Here is a 26,094-nt window from a genome sequence, read left to right on the forward strand (position 1 = left end):
GTGAGAGCTCTTATTTCTCTAGGATATGTCCCAAGGAGTGGGATTGCTGGATAGTATGATAGTTCTATTTCGAGCTTTTTAAGGAAGCACAAAAACGATTTCAAAAGTGGCTGCACCATTTTACATTCCCACCAGCAGTTTTTAAGTGTTCCAGTCTCTCCACAACCTCTCCAACATTTATTATTTTGTGTTTTTTGGATTAATGCCAACCTTGCTGGGGTGAGATAGTATCTAATTGTAGTCTTGATTTGCACTTCTTTAATGGCTAATGATCATGAGCATTTCCACATCTATAAGCCTCCTGAATGTCTTCTTTGATGAAGTGCCTGTTCATATCCCCTGCCCATTTTTTAACTGGGTTGTCTTTTTGTTGTTGAGGTTTTGCAGTATCTTGTAGATTTTAGAGATTAGTCACTGATCGGATTTGTCATTGCCAAAATTTTTTTTCCCAGACTATAGGTTGTCTTTTTACTCTTTGAGTGACATCCGTGCATGAGCTTAAGTGCTTGATTTTCAGGAGCTCCCAGTTATCTAGTTTCTCTTCTAGTGTTTGTGCATTGTTAGTAATGTTATGTATACTGTTTATGCCATTTATCAGGGCCCCTAGCATTGTCCCTATTTTTTCTTCCGGGCTCTTTATTGTTTCAGATTTTATATTTAGGTCTTTGGTCCATTTTGAGTTAGTTTTTGTGCATGGTGTGAGGTACAGGTCTTGTTTCATTTTTGCAGATGGATATCCAGTTATGCCAGCACCATTTGTTAAAGAGACTATCTTTTCCCCATTTAACAGACTTCGGGCCTTTGTCAAATATCAGCTGCTCATAGGTGAATGAATTTATGTCTGGATTCTCATTCTGTTCCGTTGGTCTATGTATCTTGTGGTACCAGTACCAGGCTGTTTTGACTACTGTGGCAGTATAATAGGTTCTAAAATCAGGTAATGTGAGGCCTCTCACTTTGTTCTTTTTCAGTAATGCTTTACTTGGCCGGGCCTCTTCCCATATGAAGTTGGTGGTTGTTTCTTCATCTCCTTAAAAAATGGCATTGGAATTTGGATCAGGATTGGCTTGTATCTACAGATTGCTTTGGGTAGAATAGAATTTTCACAATGTTGAGTCTTCCTATCCATAAGCAAGTGTTTTTCCACTTATGTAGGTCTCTCTTGATTTCGTGCAGCAGTGTCTTTTAATTTTCTGACGGCACTGGGTGTTTTTTTTTTTAAGTCTTGTACATCTCTGATTAGATTTATTCCTAAGTATTTTATCTTCTTGGGGGCTATTATAAATGGTATTGATATGGTGATTTCCTTGTCGAAGTTCTCTTTGTTGGCGTAGAGGAATCCAACTGAATTTTGTATCATTTATCTTGTATCCTGATACTTTGCTGGAATCTTCTATCAGTTCCAGTAGTCTTCTTGAGGATTCTTTAGGGTTTTCTGTGTATAAGATCATAGCATCTGCAAATAGAGATACTTTTCCTTCTTCATTACCAATATGGATACCCTTTATTTCTTTTTCTAGACTAACTGCTCTGGCTAGGGCCTCGAGCACAATGTTGAATGAGAGTGGTGATAAAGGGCATCCTTGTCTGGTTCCCGTTCTCAAGGGGAATGCTCTCAGACTCTCTCCATTTAGGATGATGTTGGCTGTTGGCTTTATATAAATGCCCTTTATTACACTGAGGAAGTTCCCTTCTATTCCTATTTTGCTGAGAGTTTTTATCATGAGTAAGTGTTGGACTTTGTCAAATGCCTTTTCTGCATCAATTGATAAGATCATGTGGTTCTTGTCTTTATTATTTATGTGATGGATTTCACTGATTGTTTTTCAAATCTTGAATCATCACTGCATACCTGGTATGAATCTCACCTGGTCATGGTGACTTATTTTTTGATATGTTGTTGACTTCTAGGGGCTACAACTTTGTTGAGGATTTATGCACCTAAGTTCATAAGGGATATTGGTTTGTAATTTCCTTTTTTTGTGGTGTCATTACCTGGTTTTGGTATCAGGGTTATGCCGGCTTCACAGAATGAGTTTGGGAGTATTCGGTCCTTTTCTATGCTCTGAAATACCTTTAGTAGTGGTGGTGTTAACTCTTTTCTGAAAGTTTAAAAGAATTCTCCAGTGAAGCCGTCACGGCCAGGACTTTTTTTTGTTGGAAGTTTTTAAATTATGTTTTCAATTTCTTCTTTTGTTATAGGTTTATTTAGTTATTCTACCTCTGTTTGTGTTAGTTTAGGTAGGCAGTGTGTTTCTAGAAATTTGTCCATTTCCTCTAGGTTTTCAAACTCGTTAACAGTACAATTTCTCATAGTGTTTCTGTTACAATTCTTTTAATTTCAGTTGGGTCTGATACGATATTGCCCATGTTATTTCTTATTCAGGTTATCTGCCTCCTCCCCTGTTTTTCCTTTGTCGCCTTGGCCATTGGTTTATCAATTTTGTTGATCCTTTCAAAGAACAAGCTTTTGGTCTTCTTAACTCTTCCAATTGTCTTTGTTCTCTATTTAACTTAATTCTGCTAATATTTTTATTATTTGCTTTCTTCTGGTACCTGAGGGCTTCTTTTGCTGCTCTCTATTTGCTCAAATTGTAGGGATAATTCTTGATTTTGGCCCTTTCTTCTTTTTGTATGTGGACATTTACTGCTATAAATTGACCTCTGAGCACCGCTTCTGCTGTGTCTCAAAGGTGCTAGTAGGAAGTGTTTTCATTCTCATTTGATTCTATGAATTTATTCTGTCCTTAATTTCTTCTATAACCCAGTAGTTTTTGAGCAAGCTGTTGTTCAGTCAGTTTTCTTATGTCTGATTTTTTTTCCTTGCTTTTTCTGTTATTGATCTCTACTTTTATGGCTTTATGGTCAGAAAAGATGCTTTGCACTATTTTGACCCTTTGGATTCTGTTAAGGCTTGCTTTATGACCTAATACGTGGTCTACTCTGGAGAATGTTCCATGTGCGCTGGAAAAAAAAGTACACTTGGCTGTTGTTGGGTGGCGTGTTCTGTATATGTCTATGAGGTCAAGATGTTTGACTGTGGCATTTAGATCTTCCATGTCATTACTGAGCTTCCTTCTGGATGCTCTGTCCTTCACCAAAAGTGATGTGTTGAAGTCTCCTACTATTATTGCGGAGCTGTGTATTTCTCTTTCCAGTGCTGTTAGAGTCAGTTTTATGTATTTTGGAACTCTGTCGTTGGGTGCATAAATATTTATTATGGTTCTATCTTCCTGGTATATTAACCTTTTAATCATTATATAGTGCCTTCCTTATCCATCACAGTGGATTTTACTTTAAAGTCTATTTTGTCAGAAATTAACACTGCCACTCCAGCTCTTTTTTGATTGTTTGCTTGATATACTTTCTTCCAACCTTTAAGTTTTAGTTTGTGTCTTTAAGTCTAAGGTGTGTCTCTTGTAGGCAGCATATGGACAGATTGTGTTTTTTATCCATTCTTCCACTCTATTGGTGCATTTAGTCCATTTCCACTCAGCATAATTATGGATAGGTTTGAGTTTAGTGCTGTCATTTTCATGTCTTTTTTTGTGTGTTGCTGACAGTGTATTCTTTCCACTTCATTTTCTGTGTTAAGTAGTTTTTCTTTATATACAGTTTTTTCCTCTTTTTCATTGCTGTTGCTTTTGTATTTGCTTAGTATGTTTTTCTTGTTTTTTATTTTGATGTGTAGGATTGGCAGTTTCATTTGGGGTTACCTTAATATATACCCCTATTTTTCTAAGTTTAAACCAAACACTTATTTCTTCATATCACCATGACTGACTCTATGATAGATCTATGACTTCTTTTTAGTCCCTCTTTTTTCACTTAACGTTGTCATCTTTTACATAATGACGTCTCCGTTTCCCTATTTTGAGCATTTTAGTTTTGATTTATTTTTGTGATTTCCCTATCTGGGTTGATATCTGGTTGCTCCATCCTGTGTTCTAGTCTTGGGTTGTTACCTGATTTTATTGATTTTCTAACTAGAGGACTCTCTTTCGTATTTCTTATAATTTTCGTTTGGCTTTTGCAAATTCCCTAAACTTCTGTTATGTGAAAATGCCCAAATTTTGCCTTCATATTTGACAGACGGTTTTGCTGGATATATAATTCTTGGCTTACAATTTTTTCTCCTGAAAGACTTTATATATGTCATCCCATTGCGTTCTTGCCTGAATGGTTTCTGCTGAATAGTCCAAGCTGAGTCTTACGGATTCTTCTGTAGGTGACTTTTCGTTTATCCCTAGCCACTCTTAAGATTCTATCTTTATCTTTGGTTTTGTCAAGTTTCATTATATGTCTTGGTTACTTTCTTTTGGGATCTACATTGCGTGGGGCTCGATGAGCATCTTGGATAACGATCTTCTCATCTTTCACAGTATTAGGGAAGTCTTCTGCAAACAAATCTTCAACAATTCTGTTTTTTGTTATCCCCCCTGTTCTGGTACTCCAATCACTCTTGATAAAGTCCCACATAATTCTTAGGGTTTCTTCATTTTTTTTAATTCTTTTACCTGATTCTTCCTCAACTATGGTGTCAAGTGCTTTATCTTCAATCTCACTAATTCTGTCTTCCATTGTCTAAACTGTGCTCCTATGACTTTCTACTGAGTTGTCTAATTCTGAAATTTTATCATTAATCTTCTGAATTTGTTTGCTGTTTCTCTATGGATTCTTGGAGACTATTAAATTTGTCATTATGCTCTTCTCTAATCTTAAGTTCCTCTCATGCTATGTCTCTGTGTTCCTTGGCTTGTTCTGTGTTTTGCCTGATCTCCTTCCTGATGTCTTGAAGAGTTCTGTATATTAATCGTTTGTATTCTACCTCTGGTGGTTCCAGGAAGTTCCCTGCATCCAGAAGATTTCTTGATTCTTTGTTTTGGGAGGCTGCTAAAGCCATCATGGCGTGCTTCTTTATTGATTATTGTCTCTAAGCCATCAGTAAGTTATTGTATTCATTTATTTTTGCTGTGTTCTTGCTTCTTGTTTTGATGTGTTCGAATAGGGTGTTTGAGTGAGCTAGTTTGACTTTAACACCTTTGAAGATCTAACGTCCTCTCACCAGGTGGTTAGCGCCGTTACTAGGTATACGAGCCCAGAAGTCCCTATACTTTTCTTATATGGATTCAGCTCAGGTGTCTAGGTAGTTGGTTACCAAGTGTATGATGCAGGCTCTCACCTACAGTCTTACGTGAGCAGTGGTGATTGGTGTAGGCACAGACGTCTGCCTGCAGTAGAGGGGTCACGCACTGAGCAAGGCCAGGGAATGACAACTGCCCCTGAGTGTCTGTGAGGAAAGTGTGTCCCTGTTCCCTAGAGTGCCTATGTGGGTAGGTTTTGCAGCCGGACTATGAGCACCCATTGCTGTTGGCTATAAGGATTGGCAGTTACCACTCATCCTTGGACCCCTGTCGAGGGTGGCTAGGTGGTGAGGGTTAAGCCACCAGTCCTCAGGACTCTGATGTGGGTAGGTGAGGACCTTACTTAATAGGCAGAGTGGTGTCAGACATTACAAACCTGCCTCTCCACCATACAGCTGAAACAGCTGAAGTTAGCCATCAGGTATATACCCCGTTGTACTGTGCTAATGAGGGCCTATGCTGTTGAAATGGGCCAAACAGGTCTATGCAGGGGTGAAAGGCATTCAAAGTATGTGGACCGCTTATGCCTATGCCTAGGGAAAAGGAACTGTTTCTGCCCTGAGCTCCCAGCTTGTTTTTTCCCCATTTGTTAATCTGTACCTTCTCCAAGGCTGGGCGGATGGCCCAGGGAAACCAGCTATCACTGAAGCCAGCTTGGGACTCGGTGCAGTGCGGGGAGGGGTCAGTTAAATGGGTGGAAGTTTTTTTCAAAGGGGTGTTTTTTGGTCCACGCAGTAGATTAGACACAAGTACTCATCTTTTGCTAACAGCGCTGATTTTCACTCATTCTGGAGGTGTGAGTGAACTCTCCGCCACTCGGTCTCTCCTGATCTGGAAAACACATCCCAAACGCCACTGCTTGCTGACCTGCAGGGTGCTGGTTCCCACTGGTTCAGGTCTGGCAACTCCTCATTGCTTCTGAACCATCTCTATCTTTCCCTCCCCCTGCCACTCAGTCCGATTCCTCCACTTTGCCTTTGATGTTCAAGGTTCCTAGATTGTCATATATGATCGATTCCCTTGTTTTTTGGGGTCTTTATTGTAAGAGGGACCACCGCAGAAGTCTGATTACTCCGCCATCTTGGCCCCGCCTCAAGATTTTTCATATTTTAAGGATAAAGACACTAAAATTATTTTTTAAAAGGGAGAGAAGTACCCCCACATTAAACCAGAGTATATTAAACTTAAGAAAAACATTAGAAATTCAGGAATATCTGATAAAAGAGAAGGGTGTAAGAAACTACAATATTCCTCTAAATATATTCTTTTTATATACTTGTTGTTGCTAGTTGCCAACAAGCAGGTTCCAACTCATAGCAACCCCATGTACAACATAACGAAATGTCATCTAGTCCTGCACCATCTTTACAAGTATTGGTAGGCTTGAGTCCACTGCTGAAGCCACTGTGCATCTGGAGTGCCTTCCAACCTAGGGGGACTCATCTTTCAACACTATTGTTGGACGAAGTTCTGTTGTGATCCATAGGGTTCTTACTCGTTAAGCTTTAGAAATAGATTGTCAGGCATTTTTCCTAGTCTGTCTTAGCCTGAAGCTCTGCTGAAACCAGCCTCCACATCAGAACCACAGAATGCTTTCCTCAGTGCCAGTGAAGACTGATGGGTGTGCTACCAGGCCTGTTACTATGTTGGATCCCAACACCAATGCTGGTTCGGGCCGTGTGGGTTTGACCAGTAACTGTGACTTGTCTTTCTATAGTTCTCACCCAGTGAGGGGTGTCTCTAATATCCTAGACTATTATTTCCTGAGTGGCAGATCAAGCAGTTAGGCCACTGGCAACAGCTCAAGAGTCAGCAGTCAGTAAAAATATAGTAGTTCATCAGCTATGATGGCCAGAGCTGCGACCCAGCCTGAAACCCTGTCCACTTAGTTTTAGTGACCATGTCCATGCTCGTCTCAGCATAGCTGGTGCTGAGATCAAACAGCCCCAGCAGCCCGATGGGTATTACCAAGTTTCAGCTTAGCTGAGCCATCAAGCATTCAGGTCAAGCATTCAGTGGACCTCTGTGAATACAGGGCTCCAGTAAACCAATGGCTTTGCTTCAGGTGGCGGAATGGGAGCCAAAGTGTCCCCCAAAGTGGTATTAATTACTTTTTCACAAACAGCCAATATGCTGTTGGGGCCTGCTGTATGGTGACATATCTGGACTCCACTTGACAAATGAGGCCTGTTGGGGCCTTCACAGCTTGTTAATCATGGAGTCTCAGTTGACCCACCAAATTGGAAATGTAAGGCAGAAAGTAACCAGGCCTATCTGAGTCAGGTGGTCCTGTCTCAACAGCAGCTTGCACGCTGTGACTTTTCAAAAGGGGTGTGCCTGAGAGCATCGTCAGCAGGGCGACAAGTCCCCAAGGGTGCCTCTAGGTGGATACCGCCTCCCTTTGCCAGAGGCTCCAGCCAGCAAAGCCATCAGTCATGCAGACTTGCAGCTCAGAGGGGTGATCTTGCTTCTGATACTAAGTTCTTTTACACACACACACGTCCAAATCTGAGCCACCTTCTCTCTGAACCTATGCAAAACCATTACCAAGAGTTCCCACTACTGGGTTAGAACGAGAACACTCTGCAGTTTGAACATGAGGTGATATGTTGCTGTCCCTCTTCACGATCATTGATCGGTATGTCTGAGTCGAATGTTGCGGCTATTGTGTCAATCTATCTCATTTACCTTCAAGAGGAGCTCAAATTACGGGGTACACCTACCCTCCATACCCAGAGGCTACCATGTTGCATCTTACATGTTTACCATAGTGACCCGTCATGTTGAGTTCTGAGATGTTCATGGCCGTTATTCCGACCCAGAAGAAACACAAGAGAAAAGTTCCCTTTTATTCCAAAGGGACCTGAATTACGACCTCTCCTCCCTGCATCTGAACCTACTTCTAACCTAAGCCTAGTTCTACATATAATAGTGCTCAACCCCTACAACTCAGCATGTGACCCAAGTTACATTCCACGACACTGGCAAATTCTGCTGCAGATGAAACTGTCATAGGTTTATAGTCAGGGTTACCAAAGTCCACAAAGCAGCCGGAGCTACTATGAAGCAGATACAGAAACAAAGTAAAGCTCAAAAGTAATATATTCCATAGACACTTGGAGGGGAAAAGGTAATTTTTCTGCTTGAAGGGACAGATGTCCATATAATCATTTACATGATATCTTATGATATTTTTGGAAACCCTGGTGGCATAGTGGTTAAGAGCTACAGCTGCTAACCAAAAGGTCAGCAGTTGGAATCCACCAGGTGCTCCTTGGAAACTCTATGGGGGCAGTTCTACTCTGTCCTATAGGGTCACTATGAGTCGTAGTCGACGGCAGTGGGTTTTTGGTTTTTTAGATGTTTAAATACTTATATACAGCACAATCAAAGAAAAAGTCTTCTTATAAACATTGCAGAATATTCAAGTCTACAACTACAACTTTGGCTGTGTCAGTTTTTCCTTACATCCTAGGATGTTTTGGGTTTATACATTTTGATACTGCTATTTGATAAATAAGATAAAGATTGTTATGTGCTGTCCTTATAGACTGGTTTGACAAATATAAAGTATTAGTATTAATAATAAAAAATGCAGCTAATACCCATTGAGTACTTACTATGTATCTATTGGCACTGTTCTAAGCACTGTACTTGGATTAACTCATTTAATCCTAACATCAGCTTCATGAGGAAGGAACACTATTAACATCCCATTTTATAGATTAGGAAACTAGTTAGCATGTAGAATAGCAACAACTGAACCACAGCACTACACATTCCTGCTTTTCCACAGGACATGATATCACTCCTGTCATATTTAATGTTTTCTTTTCATTTCTTATTTTTGCAAAATAAATCTATCTTTTCAGTGTTAATGTACCTCAGTCATTTTAAGTCATTTATAAGCAGCATCACTTCCTCTGTAAGGCCTCACCTGTTCTCTCCCACGCTAAGTTCCCTTCTGTCAAAACTGTCAAATATGTAAATTCCATTACTATGCCACTATACACCTACTCTAACTTTTCTCTACAGGTGTTATATTCATATTGCTTTTTATACTTTGAACCTATTGAGGTCAGTTGTTGTTGTGTGCCGTTGAGTCAATTCTGATGCATACTGACCTTACAGGACACGGTAGAACTGCCCTATAGAGTTTCCTAGGCTATAATCTTTACGGGAGCAGATCGCCAGGTCTTCCTCCCATGGAGCGGCTGGTGAGTTCAAACCACTGACCTTAAGGTTAGCAGCCAAGTGCTTAATCACTCAGCCACTAGAGCTCCTTAGTCTATGTCTAATTCATTTCTGCAACTTCAAACAGAAGTTGAAAAATAACCGCTGCTCACAAAATGACCACTGAATTAAACCATAGAAACCAAAGAAAATCTTTAACACGAAGTTTCCAGTATGATCTCTCTTGGCTACAGTAGGATTAAACAAGTGTACTTATATTTTTACACTGCATTTTTTTTTTTATGGGTTTATTTTTAATTAAAAAAAATAGGTTTACCATAATTACCAGTATTATGATAATCGTCATTTATTTCATAAGTCCCTTTGCTGAACTACTCTACTTTAGATAAGTACACCAGCTAAGGTTCTATGCTGACCGTTTCGGAAAACCCAAATGTTTTTCTCATACCGTTTGCCTCGTGGATAGTGCCGCACATATTCTCCAACATCATGGGCAGCAACAGCTAAAACTTGTGGATCATCTGACACCTCCAGAAGTTTTGTCAAGATTCTGAAATAAATTTAATCCAAAGAGAGATAAATTTTTAATTTTTCCATAGAGCATAATAGAGCATAGGTATAATACAGATCCAAAAAAAACTCAAACCCATTGCCATCCAGTTGATTTCAACTCATAGCAACCCTGTAGGACAAAGTAGAACTACCCCATAGGGTTTCCAAGGAGCGGCTGGTGGATTCAAACTGCCAACCTTTTGGTTAGCAGCCATAGCTCTTAACCACTGCACCACCAGGGCTCCTCCCTTAAAAATGGTTCCTTAAAATCATATATTCCCACTAATTTCACTATTATACATAAGTTAGCAATTTTCAAACCTTTTAGACACACATAAACTGCAGATTTGCAATGTATATCATGCACAATTCCCAAAACATTGGGAACTCTATCGCATGGAAAAGTTATTTTAATGTAAGGCCACCAGTGAATCCTTACTAATTTCTAAAAAATACATCATTCTAGAACTTTAACACCTTCTGTTATTATTAGAAACAAATTACTTTCAGCACTCTCTGATCAAGATGGGTGACTAAACACTGAGCACACACATTTCCCCTCTCTTTGCCCCAAATCTCACAAAAAACTGGAATATATATTGTACAAATAAGACTAAATCCATAAAAGGAGATGGATGTTTCTGAGAACACGGCAGCCCAAATGTACAGTTCTGAATTCCTTTCCCTCCCAATATGTATTCAGGAGCAACTATACAAGCAGAGTAAAGCTAATGCTGCAGCCTGAGGGGTACTTCCGGGTCAGGAACCAAGGATCAACAGCAGAGAACGCTTGCCTCTGGTGAGCCAAAGCCACAACCACAAATGTATGCCTTTCCTGAGGACCTCCAGGGAGAGGGTGGATTTACCCACGAGGTATGTGCGTCCTTGGGAGTGGAGGAAGAGGGCTATGCGGCTCAGAACCCACAGAGCTGGAAAAGGACTGCCTTCCTCATGCTTCCAAGTGGGGACAGTACAAGGAATAGACCATTCCTGTGTTACGTAAAGACTCAGGAGCACAGGAAAACTTCTCACTCCATTCTACAAGGAGAGCATAACTGTGATAACCAACCAGAATGAGTAATTTTTGAAATGCCTAGGTAGAAGACTAACATATTAAAATATAAGTACTTTCTAATATGCCAGTGACTTAGGAATAAACCAGTTGCCATCAAGTCAATTTTGAAATGTGCTCCACAGGGAGAGGAGTTTCAACGTCTGATTTTTGGAAACAGATGGCCAGGGTTTTCTTCTGAAGCACCTCTGGGTAGGCTCAAATCTCCAACCATCCTAGCATTTCTACCTGAAAAATGACATTCTGTAAGTATAGGTATACTAAGAGAATGTCATTTTTCAGGTAGAAATGCTAGGATGGTTCAACATTAAAATACATATTTTAAAGTATTATATATAAACATATATTTAATTGTGCTTTAAGTGCAAGTTTACAGCTCGTTAGCTTCTCACACACAAATTTATACATACATTGTTATATGACCCTAGTTGCTCTGTGATTTGACAACACACTCCTCCTTTCCACCCCAGACTTCCGGTGTCCATTCAACCAGCTCCTGTCCCTTTCTGCCTTTTCATCTCACCTCTGGACAGGACCTGCCCATTTGGCCCCATGTGTAGGTTATCCACCTGAAATACGGAGCACACTCTTCATTTTATGTCTTATAGTCCAGTCTAATCTTTGTCTGAAGAGTTGGCTTCGGGAATGGTTTTAGTTCTGGGTTAACAGAGAGTCTGGGGGCCATGTCTCCTGGGGTTCCTTCAGTCTCAGTCAGACCATTAATCTGGTCTTTCTACTAGAATTTGAGTTCTGCACCTCACTTTTCTCCTGCTCAGTCAAGGACTCTCTGTTGTGTTCTGTCAGGGTTGTCACTGGTGGTACCCACGCACCATCTAGTTCTTCCGGGCACAGGCTGATGGAGTCTTTGGTTTATGTGGCCCTTTCTGTCTCTTGGGCTAGTATTTTCCTTGTGTCTCTGGTGTTCTTCACTCTCCTTTGCTCCAGGTGTGTTGGGACCAATTGATGCATCTCAGATGGCCATGTCCCTAGCTTTTAAGACCCCAGACACCGCTCATCAAAGTGGGATGCAGAACATTTTCTTAATAAACTTTATGTCAATTGACCTAGATATCCCCTGAAACCATGGTCCCCAGACCACTGCCCTTGCTAGTCTGTCCCTTAAAGTGTTTGGCTGTATTCAGGAAACTACTTAGCTTTTGGTTAGTCCAAGGGTGCTGACTTCCCCTGTATTGTATATTGTCCTTCCCTTCACCTAAGATAATTCTTATCCACTATCTAGTTAGTGAATACCCCTCTCTCTCCCTCCTCACCCTTGTAACCCTTAAAGAATGTTTTCTTCTGTTTAAACCTTTTCTTGAGTTCTTATAATAGTGGTCTCATACTGTATTTGCCCTTTTGTGACTAATTTCACTCAGCATAATGCCTTCTACATTCACCCATGCTACGTTTCACAGATTCATCATTGTTCTTCATCACTGCGTAGTTTTCCAAGGTGTGAATATACCATAATTTGTTTATCCATTTGTCCATCAATGGGCAACTAGGTTGTTTCCATCCTTTTGGTATTGAGAAGAGTGTGCTTCAATGAACATGGTTGTGCATGTATCTATTCGTGTGAGAGCTCTTATTTCTCTAGGATATATTCCAAGGAGTAGGATTGCTGGATCACATGGTACTTCTATTTCTGCTTTTTAAGGAAGCACCAAATAAAATTCCAAAAGTGGTTGTACCATTTTACATTCCTCCCAGAAGTGTATAAGTGTTCCAGTCTCTCCACAACCTCTCCAACATGTATTATTTTGTGTTTTTTGGATTAATGCTAGCCTTGTTGGGATGAGATGGTATCTCATTGTAGTTTTAATTTGCATTTCTCTAATGGCTAACGATGAGCATTTCCTCATGTAATAATGTAACATATATTTTAATGTAATTCAGTACATTTGTAGATGGGGGATGAACATAGGACTATATTAACGAAAGCTAAAAAAAAAATTAAAAATTCAACAGCTGTTTTGGGAAGAAAAAAAAAAAAAGGCATCAGTACACCAGAACCAGGTGGATACTTCCTCAGTCTTGTAAAGAGATTTATTAGCAACCCAAAGCCAAATTCAGAAAAAAACACTATGATTACTAAAATCTAACAAGATGTTAGAGGCCTAAGCTATGCAGTAAGGAAAGAGAAGTAGGAGGTATGACAAATAGAAAGAATATTGTCACTCTTTCCACTCAATCTGATTACTACAAAATCAAAGAAAATCACTTCAAAAATCACAAATCTATGAATAAAATAAATAGCTGTGTATAACGCAAGTATATAAAAACTAAATTCCTAATACTTCAATAATTACCAAGCAGCAAATATAGTAGAGAAACAGAAATCTATAAAATATCTTGGAATTGGTCTAAAAAGAAGTGAGCCAAGAACTAACTGAAGAAATATGAAAATAATTTACTAACAGGCATAAAGGAAAAGAATACATAAAAATATTTGTAGAAAATATGGGAAATTATTTTTTTAAATCTTGGGGTGGCAAAGGAATTTTAAAAGGCTTAGAATATTTAAAAGTCTTAGAAAACTGACAGTTTTTACCTTTAATAATTCAAAAGTTCTATTAGACAGAATTTTCAACAAGGCTGCTAAGTCCATTCAATGGTGAAAGAACGGTCTCTTTAACATATGGTTCTGGAACAACTGGATTTCTACATGCAAACTAGACCTACACCCTCACATGACAGAAAAAAAATTAACTCAAAATGGATCAAGGACCTAAATGTAAGAACTAAAACCATAAAACTCTTAAAAAAAAACATAGGGGTAATGCTTCAGGACTTAGTTTTTAACAATGGGTTCTTAGCTATGACATGGAAAACACAAGCAACCAAAGACAAAATAGATAAATGGGACTTCATAAAAATTAAAAACTTTTGTTCATCAAAGGCCTTTATCAACAAAGTGAAGAGATAATCCAGAGACTGGGAGAAAATTCTTGGAAATTGTGTATCTGATAAGGGTTTAATATCCAGAATATATTAACAACAAAAAAAAAAAACTCCTATAACTTAAAAACGAAAAGACAAACAACCCAATCTAAAAATGAGCAAAGGAACTGAAGAGACACTTCTCTAAAGAAAAATACAAATGGCCAAAAGCACATGAAAATATGCTCAACATCATTAGTCATTAGGGAAATGCAAATCAAAACCGCAGTGAGATACCACCTCCCATCCACTGGGATAACTATGATTGGGAGTGAGATACCACCTCCCACCCACTGGGATAACTATGATTGGGAGTGAGATACCACCTCCCACCCACTGGGATAACTATGATTGGGAGTGAGATACCACCTCCCACCCACTAGGATAACTATGATTGGGAGTGAGATACCACCTCCCACCCACTAGGATAACTGTGATTGGGAGTGAGATACCACCTCCCACCCACTAGGATAACTGTGATTGGGAGTGAGATACCACCTCCCACCCACTAGGATAACTGTGATTGGGAGTGAGATACCACCTCCCACCCACTAGGATAACTGTGATTGGGAGTGAGATACCACCTCCCACCCACTAGGATAACTGTGATTGGGAGTGAGATACCACCTCCCACCCACTAGGACAACTGTGATTGGGAGTGAGATACCACCTCCCACCCACTAGGACAACTGTGATTGGGAGTGAGATACCACCTCCCACCCACTGGGACAACTGTGATTGGGAGTGAGATACCACCTCCCACCCACTGGGACAACTGTGATTGGGAGTGAGATACCACCTCCCACCCACTGGGACAACTGTGATTGGGAGTGAGATACCACCTCCCACCCACTGGGATAACTGTGATTGGGAGTGAGATACCACCTCCCACCCACTAGGATAACTGTGATTGGGAGTGAGATACCACCTCCCACCCACTAGGATAACTGTGATTGGGAGTGAGATACCACCTCCCACCCACTAGGATAACTGTGATTGGGAGTGAGATACCACCTCCCACCCACTAGGATAACTGTGATTGGGAGTGAGATACCACCTCCCACCCACTAGGACAACTGTGATTGGGAGTGAGATACCACCTCCCACCCACTAGGACAACTGTGATTGGGAGTGAGATACCACCTCCCACCCACTAGGACAACTGTGATTGGGAGTGAGATACCACCTCCCACCCACTAGGACAACTGTGATTGGGAGTGAGATACCACCTCCCACCCACTAGGACAACTGTGATTGGGAGTGAGATACCACCTCCCACCCACTAGGATAACTGTGATTGGGAGTGAGATACCACCTCCCACCCACTAGGATAACTGTGATTGGGAGTGAGATACCACCTCCCACCCACTAGGATAACTGTGATTGGGAGTGAGATACCACCTCCCACCCACTAGGATAACTGTGATTGGGAGTGAGATACCACCTCCCACCCACTAGGATAACTGTGATTGGGAGTGAGATACCACCTCCCACCCACTAGGATAACTGTGATTGGGAGTGAGATACCACCTCCCACCCACTAGGATAACTGTGATTGGGAGTGAGATACCACCTCCCACCCACTAGGATAACTGTGATTGGGAGTGAGATACCACCTCCCACCCACTAGGATAACTGTGATTGGGAGTGAGATACCACCTCCCACCCACTAGGACAACTGTGATTGGGAGTGAGATACCACCTCCCACCCACTAGGACAACTGTGATTGGGAGTGAGATACCACCTCCCACCCACTAGGACAACTGTGATTGGGAGTGAGATACCACCTCCCACCCACTAGGACAACTGTGATTGGGAGTGAGATACCACCTCCCACCCACTAGGACAACTGTGATTGGGAGTGAGATACCACCTCCCACCCACTAGGACAACTGTGATTGGGAGTGAGATACCACCTCCCACCCACTAGGACAACTGTGATTGGGAGTGAGATACCACCTCCCACCCACTAGGATAACTGTGATTGGGAGTGAGATACCACCTCCCACCCACTAGGGTAACTGTGATTGGGAGTGAGATACCACCTCCCACCCACTAGGATAACTGTGATTGGGAGTGAGATACCACCTCCCACCCACTAGGATAACTGTGATTGGGAGTGAGATACCACCTCCCACCCACTAGGATAACTGTGATTGGGAGTGAGATACCACCTCCCACCCACTAGGATAACTGTGATTGGGAGTGAGATACCACCTCCCACCCACTAGGACAACTGTGATTGGGAGTGAGATACCACCTCCCACCCACTAGGACAACTGTGATTGGGAGTGAGATACCACCTCCCACCCACTAGGACAACTGTGATTGGGAGTGAGATACCACCTCCCACCCACTAGGACAACTGTGATTGGGAGTGAGATACCACCTCCCACCCACTAGGATAACTGTGATTGGGAGTGAGATACCACCTCCCACCCACTAGGATAACTGTGATTGGGAGTGAGATACCACCTCCCACCCACTAGGATAACTGTGATTGGGAGTGAGATACCACCTCCCACCCACTAGGATAACTGTGATTGGGAGTGAGATACCACCTCCCACCCACTAGGATAACTGTGATTGGGAGTGAGATACCACCTCCCACCCACTAGGATAACTGTGATTGGGAGTGAGATACCACCTCCCACCCACTAGGATAACTGTGATTGGGAGTGAGATACCACCTCCCACCCACTAGGATAACTGTGATTGGGAAAAGAGAAAACAACAGGTGTTGGTGAGGATGTGGAGAAACTGAGATCCTCGTCTACCGCTGGTGGGAACGTAAAACGGTGCAGTCACTGTGCAAGACAGTCTGTGGTTCCTCAAAAAACTTATCTAGGGATTCCACACTTGGGTACATGCCCAAAAAAACTGAAAGCAGGAACACAGACACTTGTACCCCCAGTGTTCACTGCAGCACCTTTCACAATACTTGAAGGTGAAAACAAATGTCCACCAGCAAATTAGTGGCTGAGCGCAATGTGGTGTTCCCACACGCAATGGAGCACCAGTCACTCACAGAGAGGAACGGGGTCCTGATCCACGCCGCAAAATTAATGACTGAGCGAAATGTGGTGTTCCCACAAGCAACGGAGCACCAGTCACCCACAGAGAGGAACGGGGTCCTGATCCACGCTGCAAAATTAATGACTGAGCGAAATGTGGTGTTCCCACACGCAACGGAGCACCAGTCACCCACAGAGAGGAATGGGGTCCTGATCCACGCCGCAAAACGAATGGACCCTGAAAAGATGCTGAGTGAACAAGTTAGTCACAGAAGGACAAAAACTGTATGATCCCACCTACATGAAGTATTCAAAATAGGCAAATGTATAGACACCAAAGTTTATTAGTGATTAACAGGGGCAGGAAGGAGGGGGAAAAGGACAGACATTCCTTAGGGAACTCTAAACTTCCATTAAGGGCGATCGAAGAATCTGGATGGTGGTGATGGCTGTACAACATGATCAATGTAATTAATGTCACTGAATTGTACACATAAAAAATGTTGGGATGGCTGGTATTTTGTTATATATACGTACACACATACATATACACTTACCATAATAACAAAAAAAAGACTGTGTATTGACTGAGGAAAGATCTCCAAGCCATACTAAGTGAGAAAGTCAAGCCACAGATGAATACATGCAGCATGGTCCTGTATACAGATAACCTTTTGTAAAGACACAGGTTCAGGTAACCCTGGCACAGTAAGAACACTGGAGACTGTACCACCCTGCTACCCAAAATAGGGTCTGCCAGCCAGCAGCACCACCCTGACATTAGAAATGCTGAACTTCAGGCTCCACCCTAGGCCAGATTGAGAACCTGCATTTTAAATTTTAATAAGCTCTCCAGTCAAGTTTGAAAAGCGCAGCCTTAGACTCAAAGACAGTTACAGCCGAAAGGAATCACAGAGACCTAGGCAAATCCCCTATACAAGACAGAAATTACTCAATGGTATTTTTATCCCTTAGGACCATTTAGTCTTATGCAATAATGAAAACATCTTTGTATCTTCTGGAAGTTTGCGAAGCATGCTTTCTAGTTCTACATTCAAATCATCAATAAAAATGTTCAAGAGAACAGGTCCAAAAAAGAGATTTCTGTGGTAGCAAAGAGCTCCTGCCAAGCTGTCCGTGAGTAGTCATTACGTCAATAGTGGGTCCCTCAATCATAATCCAAATCTCTCCCACCACATTAACCACAGGCCATGATTCTGTCAAATTCTCTAATGGGATCAAGGCAGCAACATATCACAGCTTTGGAATTAGACCTAAATGTGAATTCAGCCTCTGACATTTCCTAGAAATGTAATCTTGGAGAGTATCGGTTTAAATCCAAGAGAATGTACATTATTATTTTAATTGATTGCTCACCAAGTGTCCTCTTGTTCTCTTTCACTTTTTTCCTCAGCTTTATAAACATGTTTGTTCCCTCAGCTTTTGCTTTTCTCTTAATTATCATCATCATGGTGTTATATACGTTAGAATATTCCTTTTCTCAAATTCACATTTATTTCATAATTAAACATACAAAGCAACAAGGTATTTTCTGAATATTATTGTACTCACACATGCTAGAGAAAAAGTGAGCTTATATCATATACTTGCTAGGCTTGGAATTACCTGGAAAACAGGTCACAGCCTTAGATAAGTGCCATCTCCACAGATGAAAAGAAGGCTAGTGTGCACTGTGCTTTTTTAACAGCAGAATCAAATAAAGATTTCATCTGCATCTACTTTACCAGCTAGTTTGAAGAGCAGCACGAGGATGCTCTTCCTACCACTCATCCTCATGCAGAAAATTGGTAGGAACAAAAACTACAAACAGTGCCTTCAAATATTCTCATCATCACTTCAACAGAAAACTAAAATGCTACATGTTATTGATTCTGGTTATTCAGAAAAATCACAAAGGCTCATATAAAGGTAAAGGTTTAATTTCAAGGAGCCATAAAAATTACAACCCAATGCCAGAAAATAGAACGTACATTTTATAAGGCCCTTTAAGTGTATCATTATAAAGATAACATGTAATGCTTCAGTGATAAATCTGTAAAAAGCTTTCCCCATCATATTCAAATTTTCCAAAGAATAGATTCGAAAAACATTATTCGAGCTCTTTTTTGCTATTGTTGAAATTAGAAACTCAAAGTGGCAAGACAATGCTGAAAAAAAACCACCACTCTTACCCTATTCATACCTATTTTCCATCATCAGTGCTGCCAACACCTCAACCATTCACTTTGGTTTGCGACACTTTCTTTAAATAAGAGTAACGTAGCATTTTCAGTAACATACAGAAAATAAATCTGAACGACAGAGGCAGGTCTACCTGAAGAGGCTCCAGCGAACACACGTTCATTCACTGAGCACCTTTGCTCCTTACCTCATTCAAATGACAAAGGATGTTTTTCTTTTTAAAAGCATAAACCCAAAAAAATGGACAAAACGAGAAATGAAACAACAGCAAGAAGGGAGTGATATAACATGTTCATGAATCTGACACTCCAAATTACAAAAGAACACAACCCAATTAAAAAATGGGCCAACAATCTGAACAGCCATTTCGTCAAAGATAGACAAATGGCCAACAATCATATCAAAATACATTCAACATCACCAGTCATCAGGAAAACACAAATTGAAACTACAATGAGATATTACTTCAGAATCACTAGGATTGCTACGATTAAAAAGTCAGATAATGACAAATATTGGTGAGGATATAGAGAAATCAGAAGCCTCATACACTGGTGTGGGAATGTAAAATGGTGCAGCCACTTTGGAAAACCGTCTAAAAGCTCCTCAAATGGCTAAACACAGAGTTGCATGATTTAATAATTCCACACCTAGGTGTATACCAAGAGAAATGAAAAATGAAGTTCTGATACATGCTACAACCTTTATCAGAACCTTGAAAACATTATGCTGAGAGAGATAAGTCAGTCACAAGAAGACAAATACTGTACACTCCCAGTAACATGAAATGTCCAGAGCAGGCAAATTCATAGAAACAGAAAGTAGACTAGTGGTTGCTCAGGCCTGGGAGGCTGGGGAATAGGGTGATAGCTAAAGGATATAAGGTTCCTTGTTAAGGGAATGAAAATGTTCTAAAGTTGACTGTGGTGATGACTGCACATACCTGTGAATATACTAAAAACCACTGAATTGTACACTTTAAATGGGTGAGTTGTATGGTATGTGAGTTATATCTCGATGAAAGAAAAGAATGAAGGGAAAAAAAAGGAGGGCAGGAAGGACAAAGGGAGGGAAGGATGGAGGGAGACACTTGCACACACATGGTCATCTTACCATGACAGAGTAACCCGGGAGCACTGGGGAAAATGTTCTTTTCAATAAATGGTGCTGGGTCAATTAGATATCCGTGCGAGGGGGAAAAAAATGAATTTTGACACTTACTTCATACCTTATCCCCAAATCAATTCCAGACGGAGTAGAGACCTGTATGTGAAAGGTTAAGCAATAATGTTTCTAGAAGATAACAAAAAAATATCTTTTTGACCTTGGGTAGGTAAGACCTTCTTAAACAGGACACAGGAAAGCATTAACCATAAAGGAAAGGACTTATAAATTGAACTACATTAAAATTTAGAGCTTCTGTTAACCAAGACACCATTAAAGAGTAAAACAGAAAGCAACAGAATGTGGGAAAACATTTGCAATGGATACATATGATAAAGAACTCACGTTTGAAATACATATAGAACTTCTACGAAATGAAAAAAAGACTTGAACAGGCACTTTCGCCTGAAAAGAAGATATCAAATGGTCAATACACATATGAAAAGGTACTTAACCTCACTAGTCAACAAGAAAATACAAATTAAAACCAGAGAATACCTGAAACTAGGGAATATGGAAGCACAGGTGTAAGGAAATAAAATGGAATAAAAACGTACTTCAAGAGCTCATAATTCTTCTCGTTCAATCTCACAGCATTCTCCCTCCAAAATTTCTCAGATTTGTGCACGGGACTCCATTCCAACCTTCCAGATTTCAGTTCTGAACTGTATTCATCAAACGAGCTGAAAAGGTTTAAAGAATTCAAAGTTTATAAAAATCAGACAGTTACTTCAAAATTAAACAAAATATAACATCTTCACTGATAACCCAGATTGTGATCCTTCGTACTATAACAAACTACCACTTTAAAAAGTTTACTGAACGTTTAAATAATTTTTAATAAATCATGTAAAATTTTATTAAGATACAAAAAGAACCCACAGTCCTTTGAAATTTAAACACTTGGTACGAGATATTAAAATGAGCATTGGCTTTCAAAATCCTTACCCTTATACGTAAATGTCAGTCAATAAAACTATCTGATAATCTAACACAGTTTCTACTAGGACACCTGAATTACTGTAACTGCCAGACCACTAGATATATTAATATAAACTTATGTAAAAGCGTAGAACTTCAACATAAAATAATATCCTGTAATACTATTACATTATTTAAAAAACTACACTACTACCTCACAAAAAAAGAAAAATCACCAACTATCAGTTCAATATTTTACAATATGATTATCAAAATGGAGAGGTTATTCATCAACTGAATTCATCTATTAGAAGTCAGGAGCCCTGGTGGCGTAGTGGTTAAGAGCTTGGCTGCTAACCAAAAGGTCAGCAGTTTGAATCCATCAGCTGCTCCTTGGAAACCCTACAGGGCACTTCTACTCTGTTCTATAGGGTCGCTATGAGTCAGAATCTACAGCAGTGGGTTTGGTTTTCGCGGGGGGTGGGGGGGGGAGTTATACATATAACTGCAATGTACTTTAAAAAATCATTCACTGTGCTTAGACTAACAATTTATTATTCAAAACGTCATAATATAAAAATTTTAAATGTGATCAACCAGTATAAAGACTCAGCGAAAGGAAATGCTTGGTCTTCATTTCAGTTAAAAAAAAAAAAAAAGACGTAGCCATTTAAATATTAAGACTCACAATCTGGTGTAACCAGTATTTACTAGTTAAATTGACCAGAAAATATCCCTTTGAAAAAATATTAATGTGCTTTTAACATAAGACCAGTTAGTATAAGTACTTTAGTATTTTTTAACATTAGTATCCTAAATCTTTAACTGTCAGATCAGAGACAAATCTCTTTCAACTGCACCCATCACTCACATTATGTAAATAAAAATACTTTCCAAATGATCAAATTCAAGGTGAAAAAAATCAATGATAATACTTGGCTAACAAGGAGGCATGAATTAAATTATTTTCAAAACTAACTATGACTAATCTTAGTTTTTTAAAAAAACAGGCCTTAAACAATTATTATAGAGGAACTTATCACATATTTTAAAAATAAACATAATAACAGAACTTATAACTGTGAAAGCCTATTGCCAGGCTATTATATTATGATCAACTTACCCATATTTTAAAATTTTAGAATGACATAAAAATCTACAAAACCCATTACAAGTCACCAATATAGGTAATACGCTGCATTTCTATGAAATCTTTTGGGCCTTGGGATTATGCACCAAATTAAACTATCTGTTGGACACATTTCTAGGGCATATACTACCCCTGGGGCATTTTCTGGGTACCTAAAGCCTTTTTTTTTTTTTTTTTTTAAAGCCTTACAACAAATTCTGTGAAGTTAGCATTTTTACTGCTATTCTACCAGAAAGAAAACTGAGACTTAAAGAAGAAACATGTTCAAGGTCACAGATCTAGAAAGTAGCCAAACAATTCAAGCCCAAGCCTGTCTTTCTCCCAAACTCAACCTACCTACCTACAGGGAAGTTATTTGTCTTCAGAGAGTAAAACTCCTAAAAATATGCTGACTGGTTAAAAATGAAAGATAACTGTATTAACAGGAAAGATCATCAAGACATTATTAAACAGAAAAAGAACAAGGGCCAGAAGACTACGCATAACTCCATGGGGGTGGGGGGGGGGTGGAGGTTTATGTGGAAGGAACACAAGAAACTAGAGGGAGAATGGGACTAGGAGGAGGAAATGATGGGAAGGCTCTTATTTTTCACTGTAGACACCTCTGTACTGTATAAGGGTTTATTTGCAAGATTTTTTAATATAAAAAATGAAATGATGCAAAAAAAAAAAAAAACCAAACCCACTGCTGTTGAGTTGATTCCAACTCAAAGCCAACCTACAGGACACAGTAGAACTGCCCGACAGAGTTTCCAAAGAGCGCCTGGTGGATTCAAAGTGCTGACTTCTTGGTTAGCAGCTGTAGCACTTAACCACTATGCCACTAGGGTTTCCAATGATGTAACAGGACCTTCAAAAGGGCGGGGGGGGGGGGGGAACCTCTCCACGTAGAGGCAAACCTCCTCCATAATTTAACAACCACTGCTGTTTTAAGAAGGCTCTAACTCAAGGGTAGACTCGCAAGTGGTTCCAGGGTCAGGCTGTCATCCTGAGTAGAGCTGGTCAGATTTCAGACATCAGAGAGCAGTGGGGATCTCCCCTGAAGAGAATGCACACCTCTAACCAACTGTTGCCGAGTAAGAATGATGAGCCAGTTTTTCTAGATTTTCCAATTTTTAATAAAAGGCATAACATTTTAATGAAATCCTTTAATTTTTAAAGATGGTAACAAACTCAGATTTTCTTAAAACCAAAACCAAACCAAACCCAGTGCCATCGAGTTGATTCCAACTCATAGCGACCCTATAGGACAGAGTAGAATTGCCCCGTATAGTTTCCAAGGAGCGCCTGGTGGATTTGAACTGCCAACCCTTAGCAGCCGTAGCACTTAACCACTACACCACCAGGGTTTCCAGATTTTCTTAAAATACTATGCAATCAAACAAGGCCTAATGGGTCCAGCCTATAAGAATTAAAGAAAATCATACATACCTAAGATCCTGGACACTCTCACCGAGTTTTTCCAAAAGAAATTTTATATCTTCACTGATATCTTCATCATCATACTTCTGCTGTTCCAAGTTCTCCAGCTGTTTCAGTACTTTGCACTGAATCATAGCCAGAGCATATTCTTGGCGAGTTTCTCTTTCGGTTGATTTTTCTAAAAAATTCTGGGTTAGACAATGAGATCGTGAGAAACAGCATAATATATTACACAACGTTCTCAGACCTCTGCACTTCTTTTTATGCCCCCTCACGTCCTTCTGTTCTCGGGTTTAACTATTACCGTTTAAGTAGATGACTCTACACCGCAAATCCTTACTATCTTCCCTGACCTTCTGTTCCCAGATCAATATGTCTTATTAAACATTTCTCATTAGTGACCTATGAGGGCCTCAAAACACTGAACGTGTTTACAACTAACTCCATTATGACTTTCTCAGGACCCTTCTGAGTATACAGTGGTGAACTCTCCAAATTTTGGCCCCTACAGCACTTAGAATAAGTTTCTTCAACTTTCTCTCTACTTTCAAGCCAATCACTTTCAACTCCAATCAAACTGTAAGTGCACAAAAGACAGCAATAAAAAACTCTTCTTAATTAAAACAATTATCAGAAAAATTCTGTGACATTCAGACAATCCCTAGTCTTCTGTGATTTTCTATTTTTAAGAGTACTTATAAAGACAGCAAAGGAATTCAAGGTTTATAAACTGTTCACTGAATTAACCAATATTTCTGAGCAAGATCACCCTAAGCCGTAGGGACAAGAGCAAACCAGACATGACCCCTGCTCTTGAGAAACCCACCTTCACTAAGCTGGTAAAGACCTGTCAAATGCCAAAAAAAAAATCCTGTACGAACTAGTAACTCCAAATCTGCTATGCCAAAACTTGAAATTTCTTTATTTTTGCAAGCTAGTTATACCCCAATTACTCTAAATGCAGAAAGAGATTTACGTTGGCACTTGGAAGTTAGTGAGATCGATGCCCACCATTCTTCCCTCTACACTTCCAACAGATCTTAAGTACCTTGAGATTAGTGAGTATGCCTTATTTATTTTTATACCACTTTTTAGGGCTTAGCTCAATATCCAGCTCTAGTTGAGTCAATAAAATATTTGAGAAACTAATCTTTTTCCTCAGTGCTTTTATGAATAAATATCACAGATTACTTGCAATTCTTTTATCATAAATAGATCATGAGTACAGCAGCAACAGCATAACTAAATTACTTCTTTCTAGAATTATTTCAAAACTGTAACATGAACTTTCATTTCGGGTCTGACAGACTGATATCCTACCAGACAAATCCTTCTATTGCAGAAAATAACTACACAACATGTTACATTCACCATGACAGACCATAAGCTGAATCATGAAACAGTCTCAAATTTCAAAGGACTGAAATCCTATGTTCTCTGGCCACAATGGAATTCAATTAGAAACCAGTTGTCTAGAAAAATCTTAAAGTATTTAGAAATTAAACAACACTTGTATATAATCCATGGGTCAAAAAATAAATCGCAATGAAAGATACTAATACTTTTACATGCTTGTCTCCGCTACTAAACTGTGAGATTCTTGTCAATAGGTCCATACTAGACATCATAAAAAATGCAAAAAACCAAACCCACTGCTGTCAAGTCAATTCCAGCTCATAGAGACCCTACAGGACAGAGCAGAACTGCCCCATAGGGTTTCCAAGGAGCGCCTGATGGATGTGAACTGCTGACCTTTTGGTCAGCAGGTGTAGCTCTTAACCACCACGCTACCAGGGTATTCCTAGACATCAGACATTATTTTTAATTCCTTCCTAATTCGTAGCTCCTGTCTATGACTACTACAAACCATTCTTTCAGGACACCTATGGTTTCCTACTGTTGTTGTTAGGTGCCGTCAAGTCGGTTCCAACTCATAGTGACCCTATGCACAACAGAACACTGCCCGGTCCTGTGCCATCCTTACAATTGTTGTCATGCTTAAGCTCATTGTTGCAGCCACTGTGTCAATCCACCTTGTTGAGGGTCTTCCTCTTTTTCACTAACCCTGTACTTTGCCAAGCATGATGTCCTTCTCCAGGGACTCATCCCTCCTGACAACATGTCCAAAGTATGTATGACGCAGTCTCGCCATCCTTGCTTCTAAGGAGCATTCTGGTTGTACTACTTTTAAGACAGATTTGTTCCTTCTTTTGGCAGTCCATGGTATATTTAATATTCTTCGCCAACACCACCATTCAAAGGCGTCAATTCTTTTTCAGTCTTCCTTATTCATTGTCCAGCTTTGACATGCATATGAT

The 26,094-nt window shown here is 40.0% G+C and overlaps 1 protein-coding gene across 7 annotated transcripts in view; it reads right to left on the bottom strand.

Moving 5' to 3' along the window:
• Positions 1-26,094, bottom strand: part of ATP6V1H (ATPase H+ transporting V1 subunit H) — a 132,024-nt gene that overhangs the window by 39,431 nt on the left and 66,499 nt on the right. For all 7 annotated transcript variants that reach the window (XR_010317760.1, XM_023545691.2, XM_010588309.3 and 4 more), the window contains 3 exons: positions 23,786-23,964; positions 20,841-20,966; positions 9,787-9,888 (listed from right to left, as the gene is read on the bottom strand). Coding sequence is in view for 6 of the 7 variants with exons in the window: in XM_023545691.2 (XP_023401459.1) it covers positions 9,787-9,888; positions 20,841-20,966; positions 23,786-23,964 (407 nt within the window). In the remaining variant the exon portion in view is untranslated. The remainder of the gene's footprint in view (positions 1-9,786; positions 9,889-20,840; positions 20,967-23,785; positions 23,965-26,094) is intronic.

This window comes from Loxodonta africana, chromosome 14 (genome assembly GCF_030014295.1).
Source record: "Loxodonta africana isolate mLoxAfr1 chromosome 14, mLoxAfr1.hap2, whole genome shotgun sequence".
Lineage (NCBI taxonomy): Eukaryota > Metazoa > Chordata > Mammalia > Proboscidea > Elephantidae > Loxodonta > Loxodonta africana.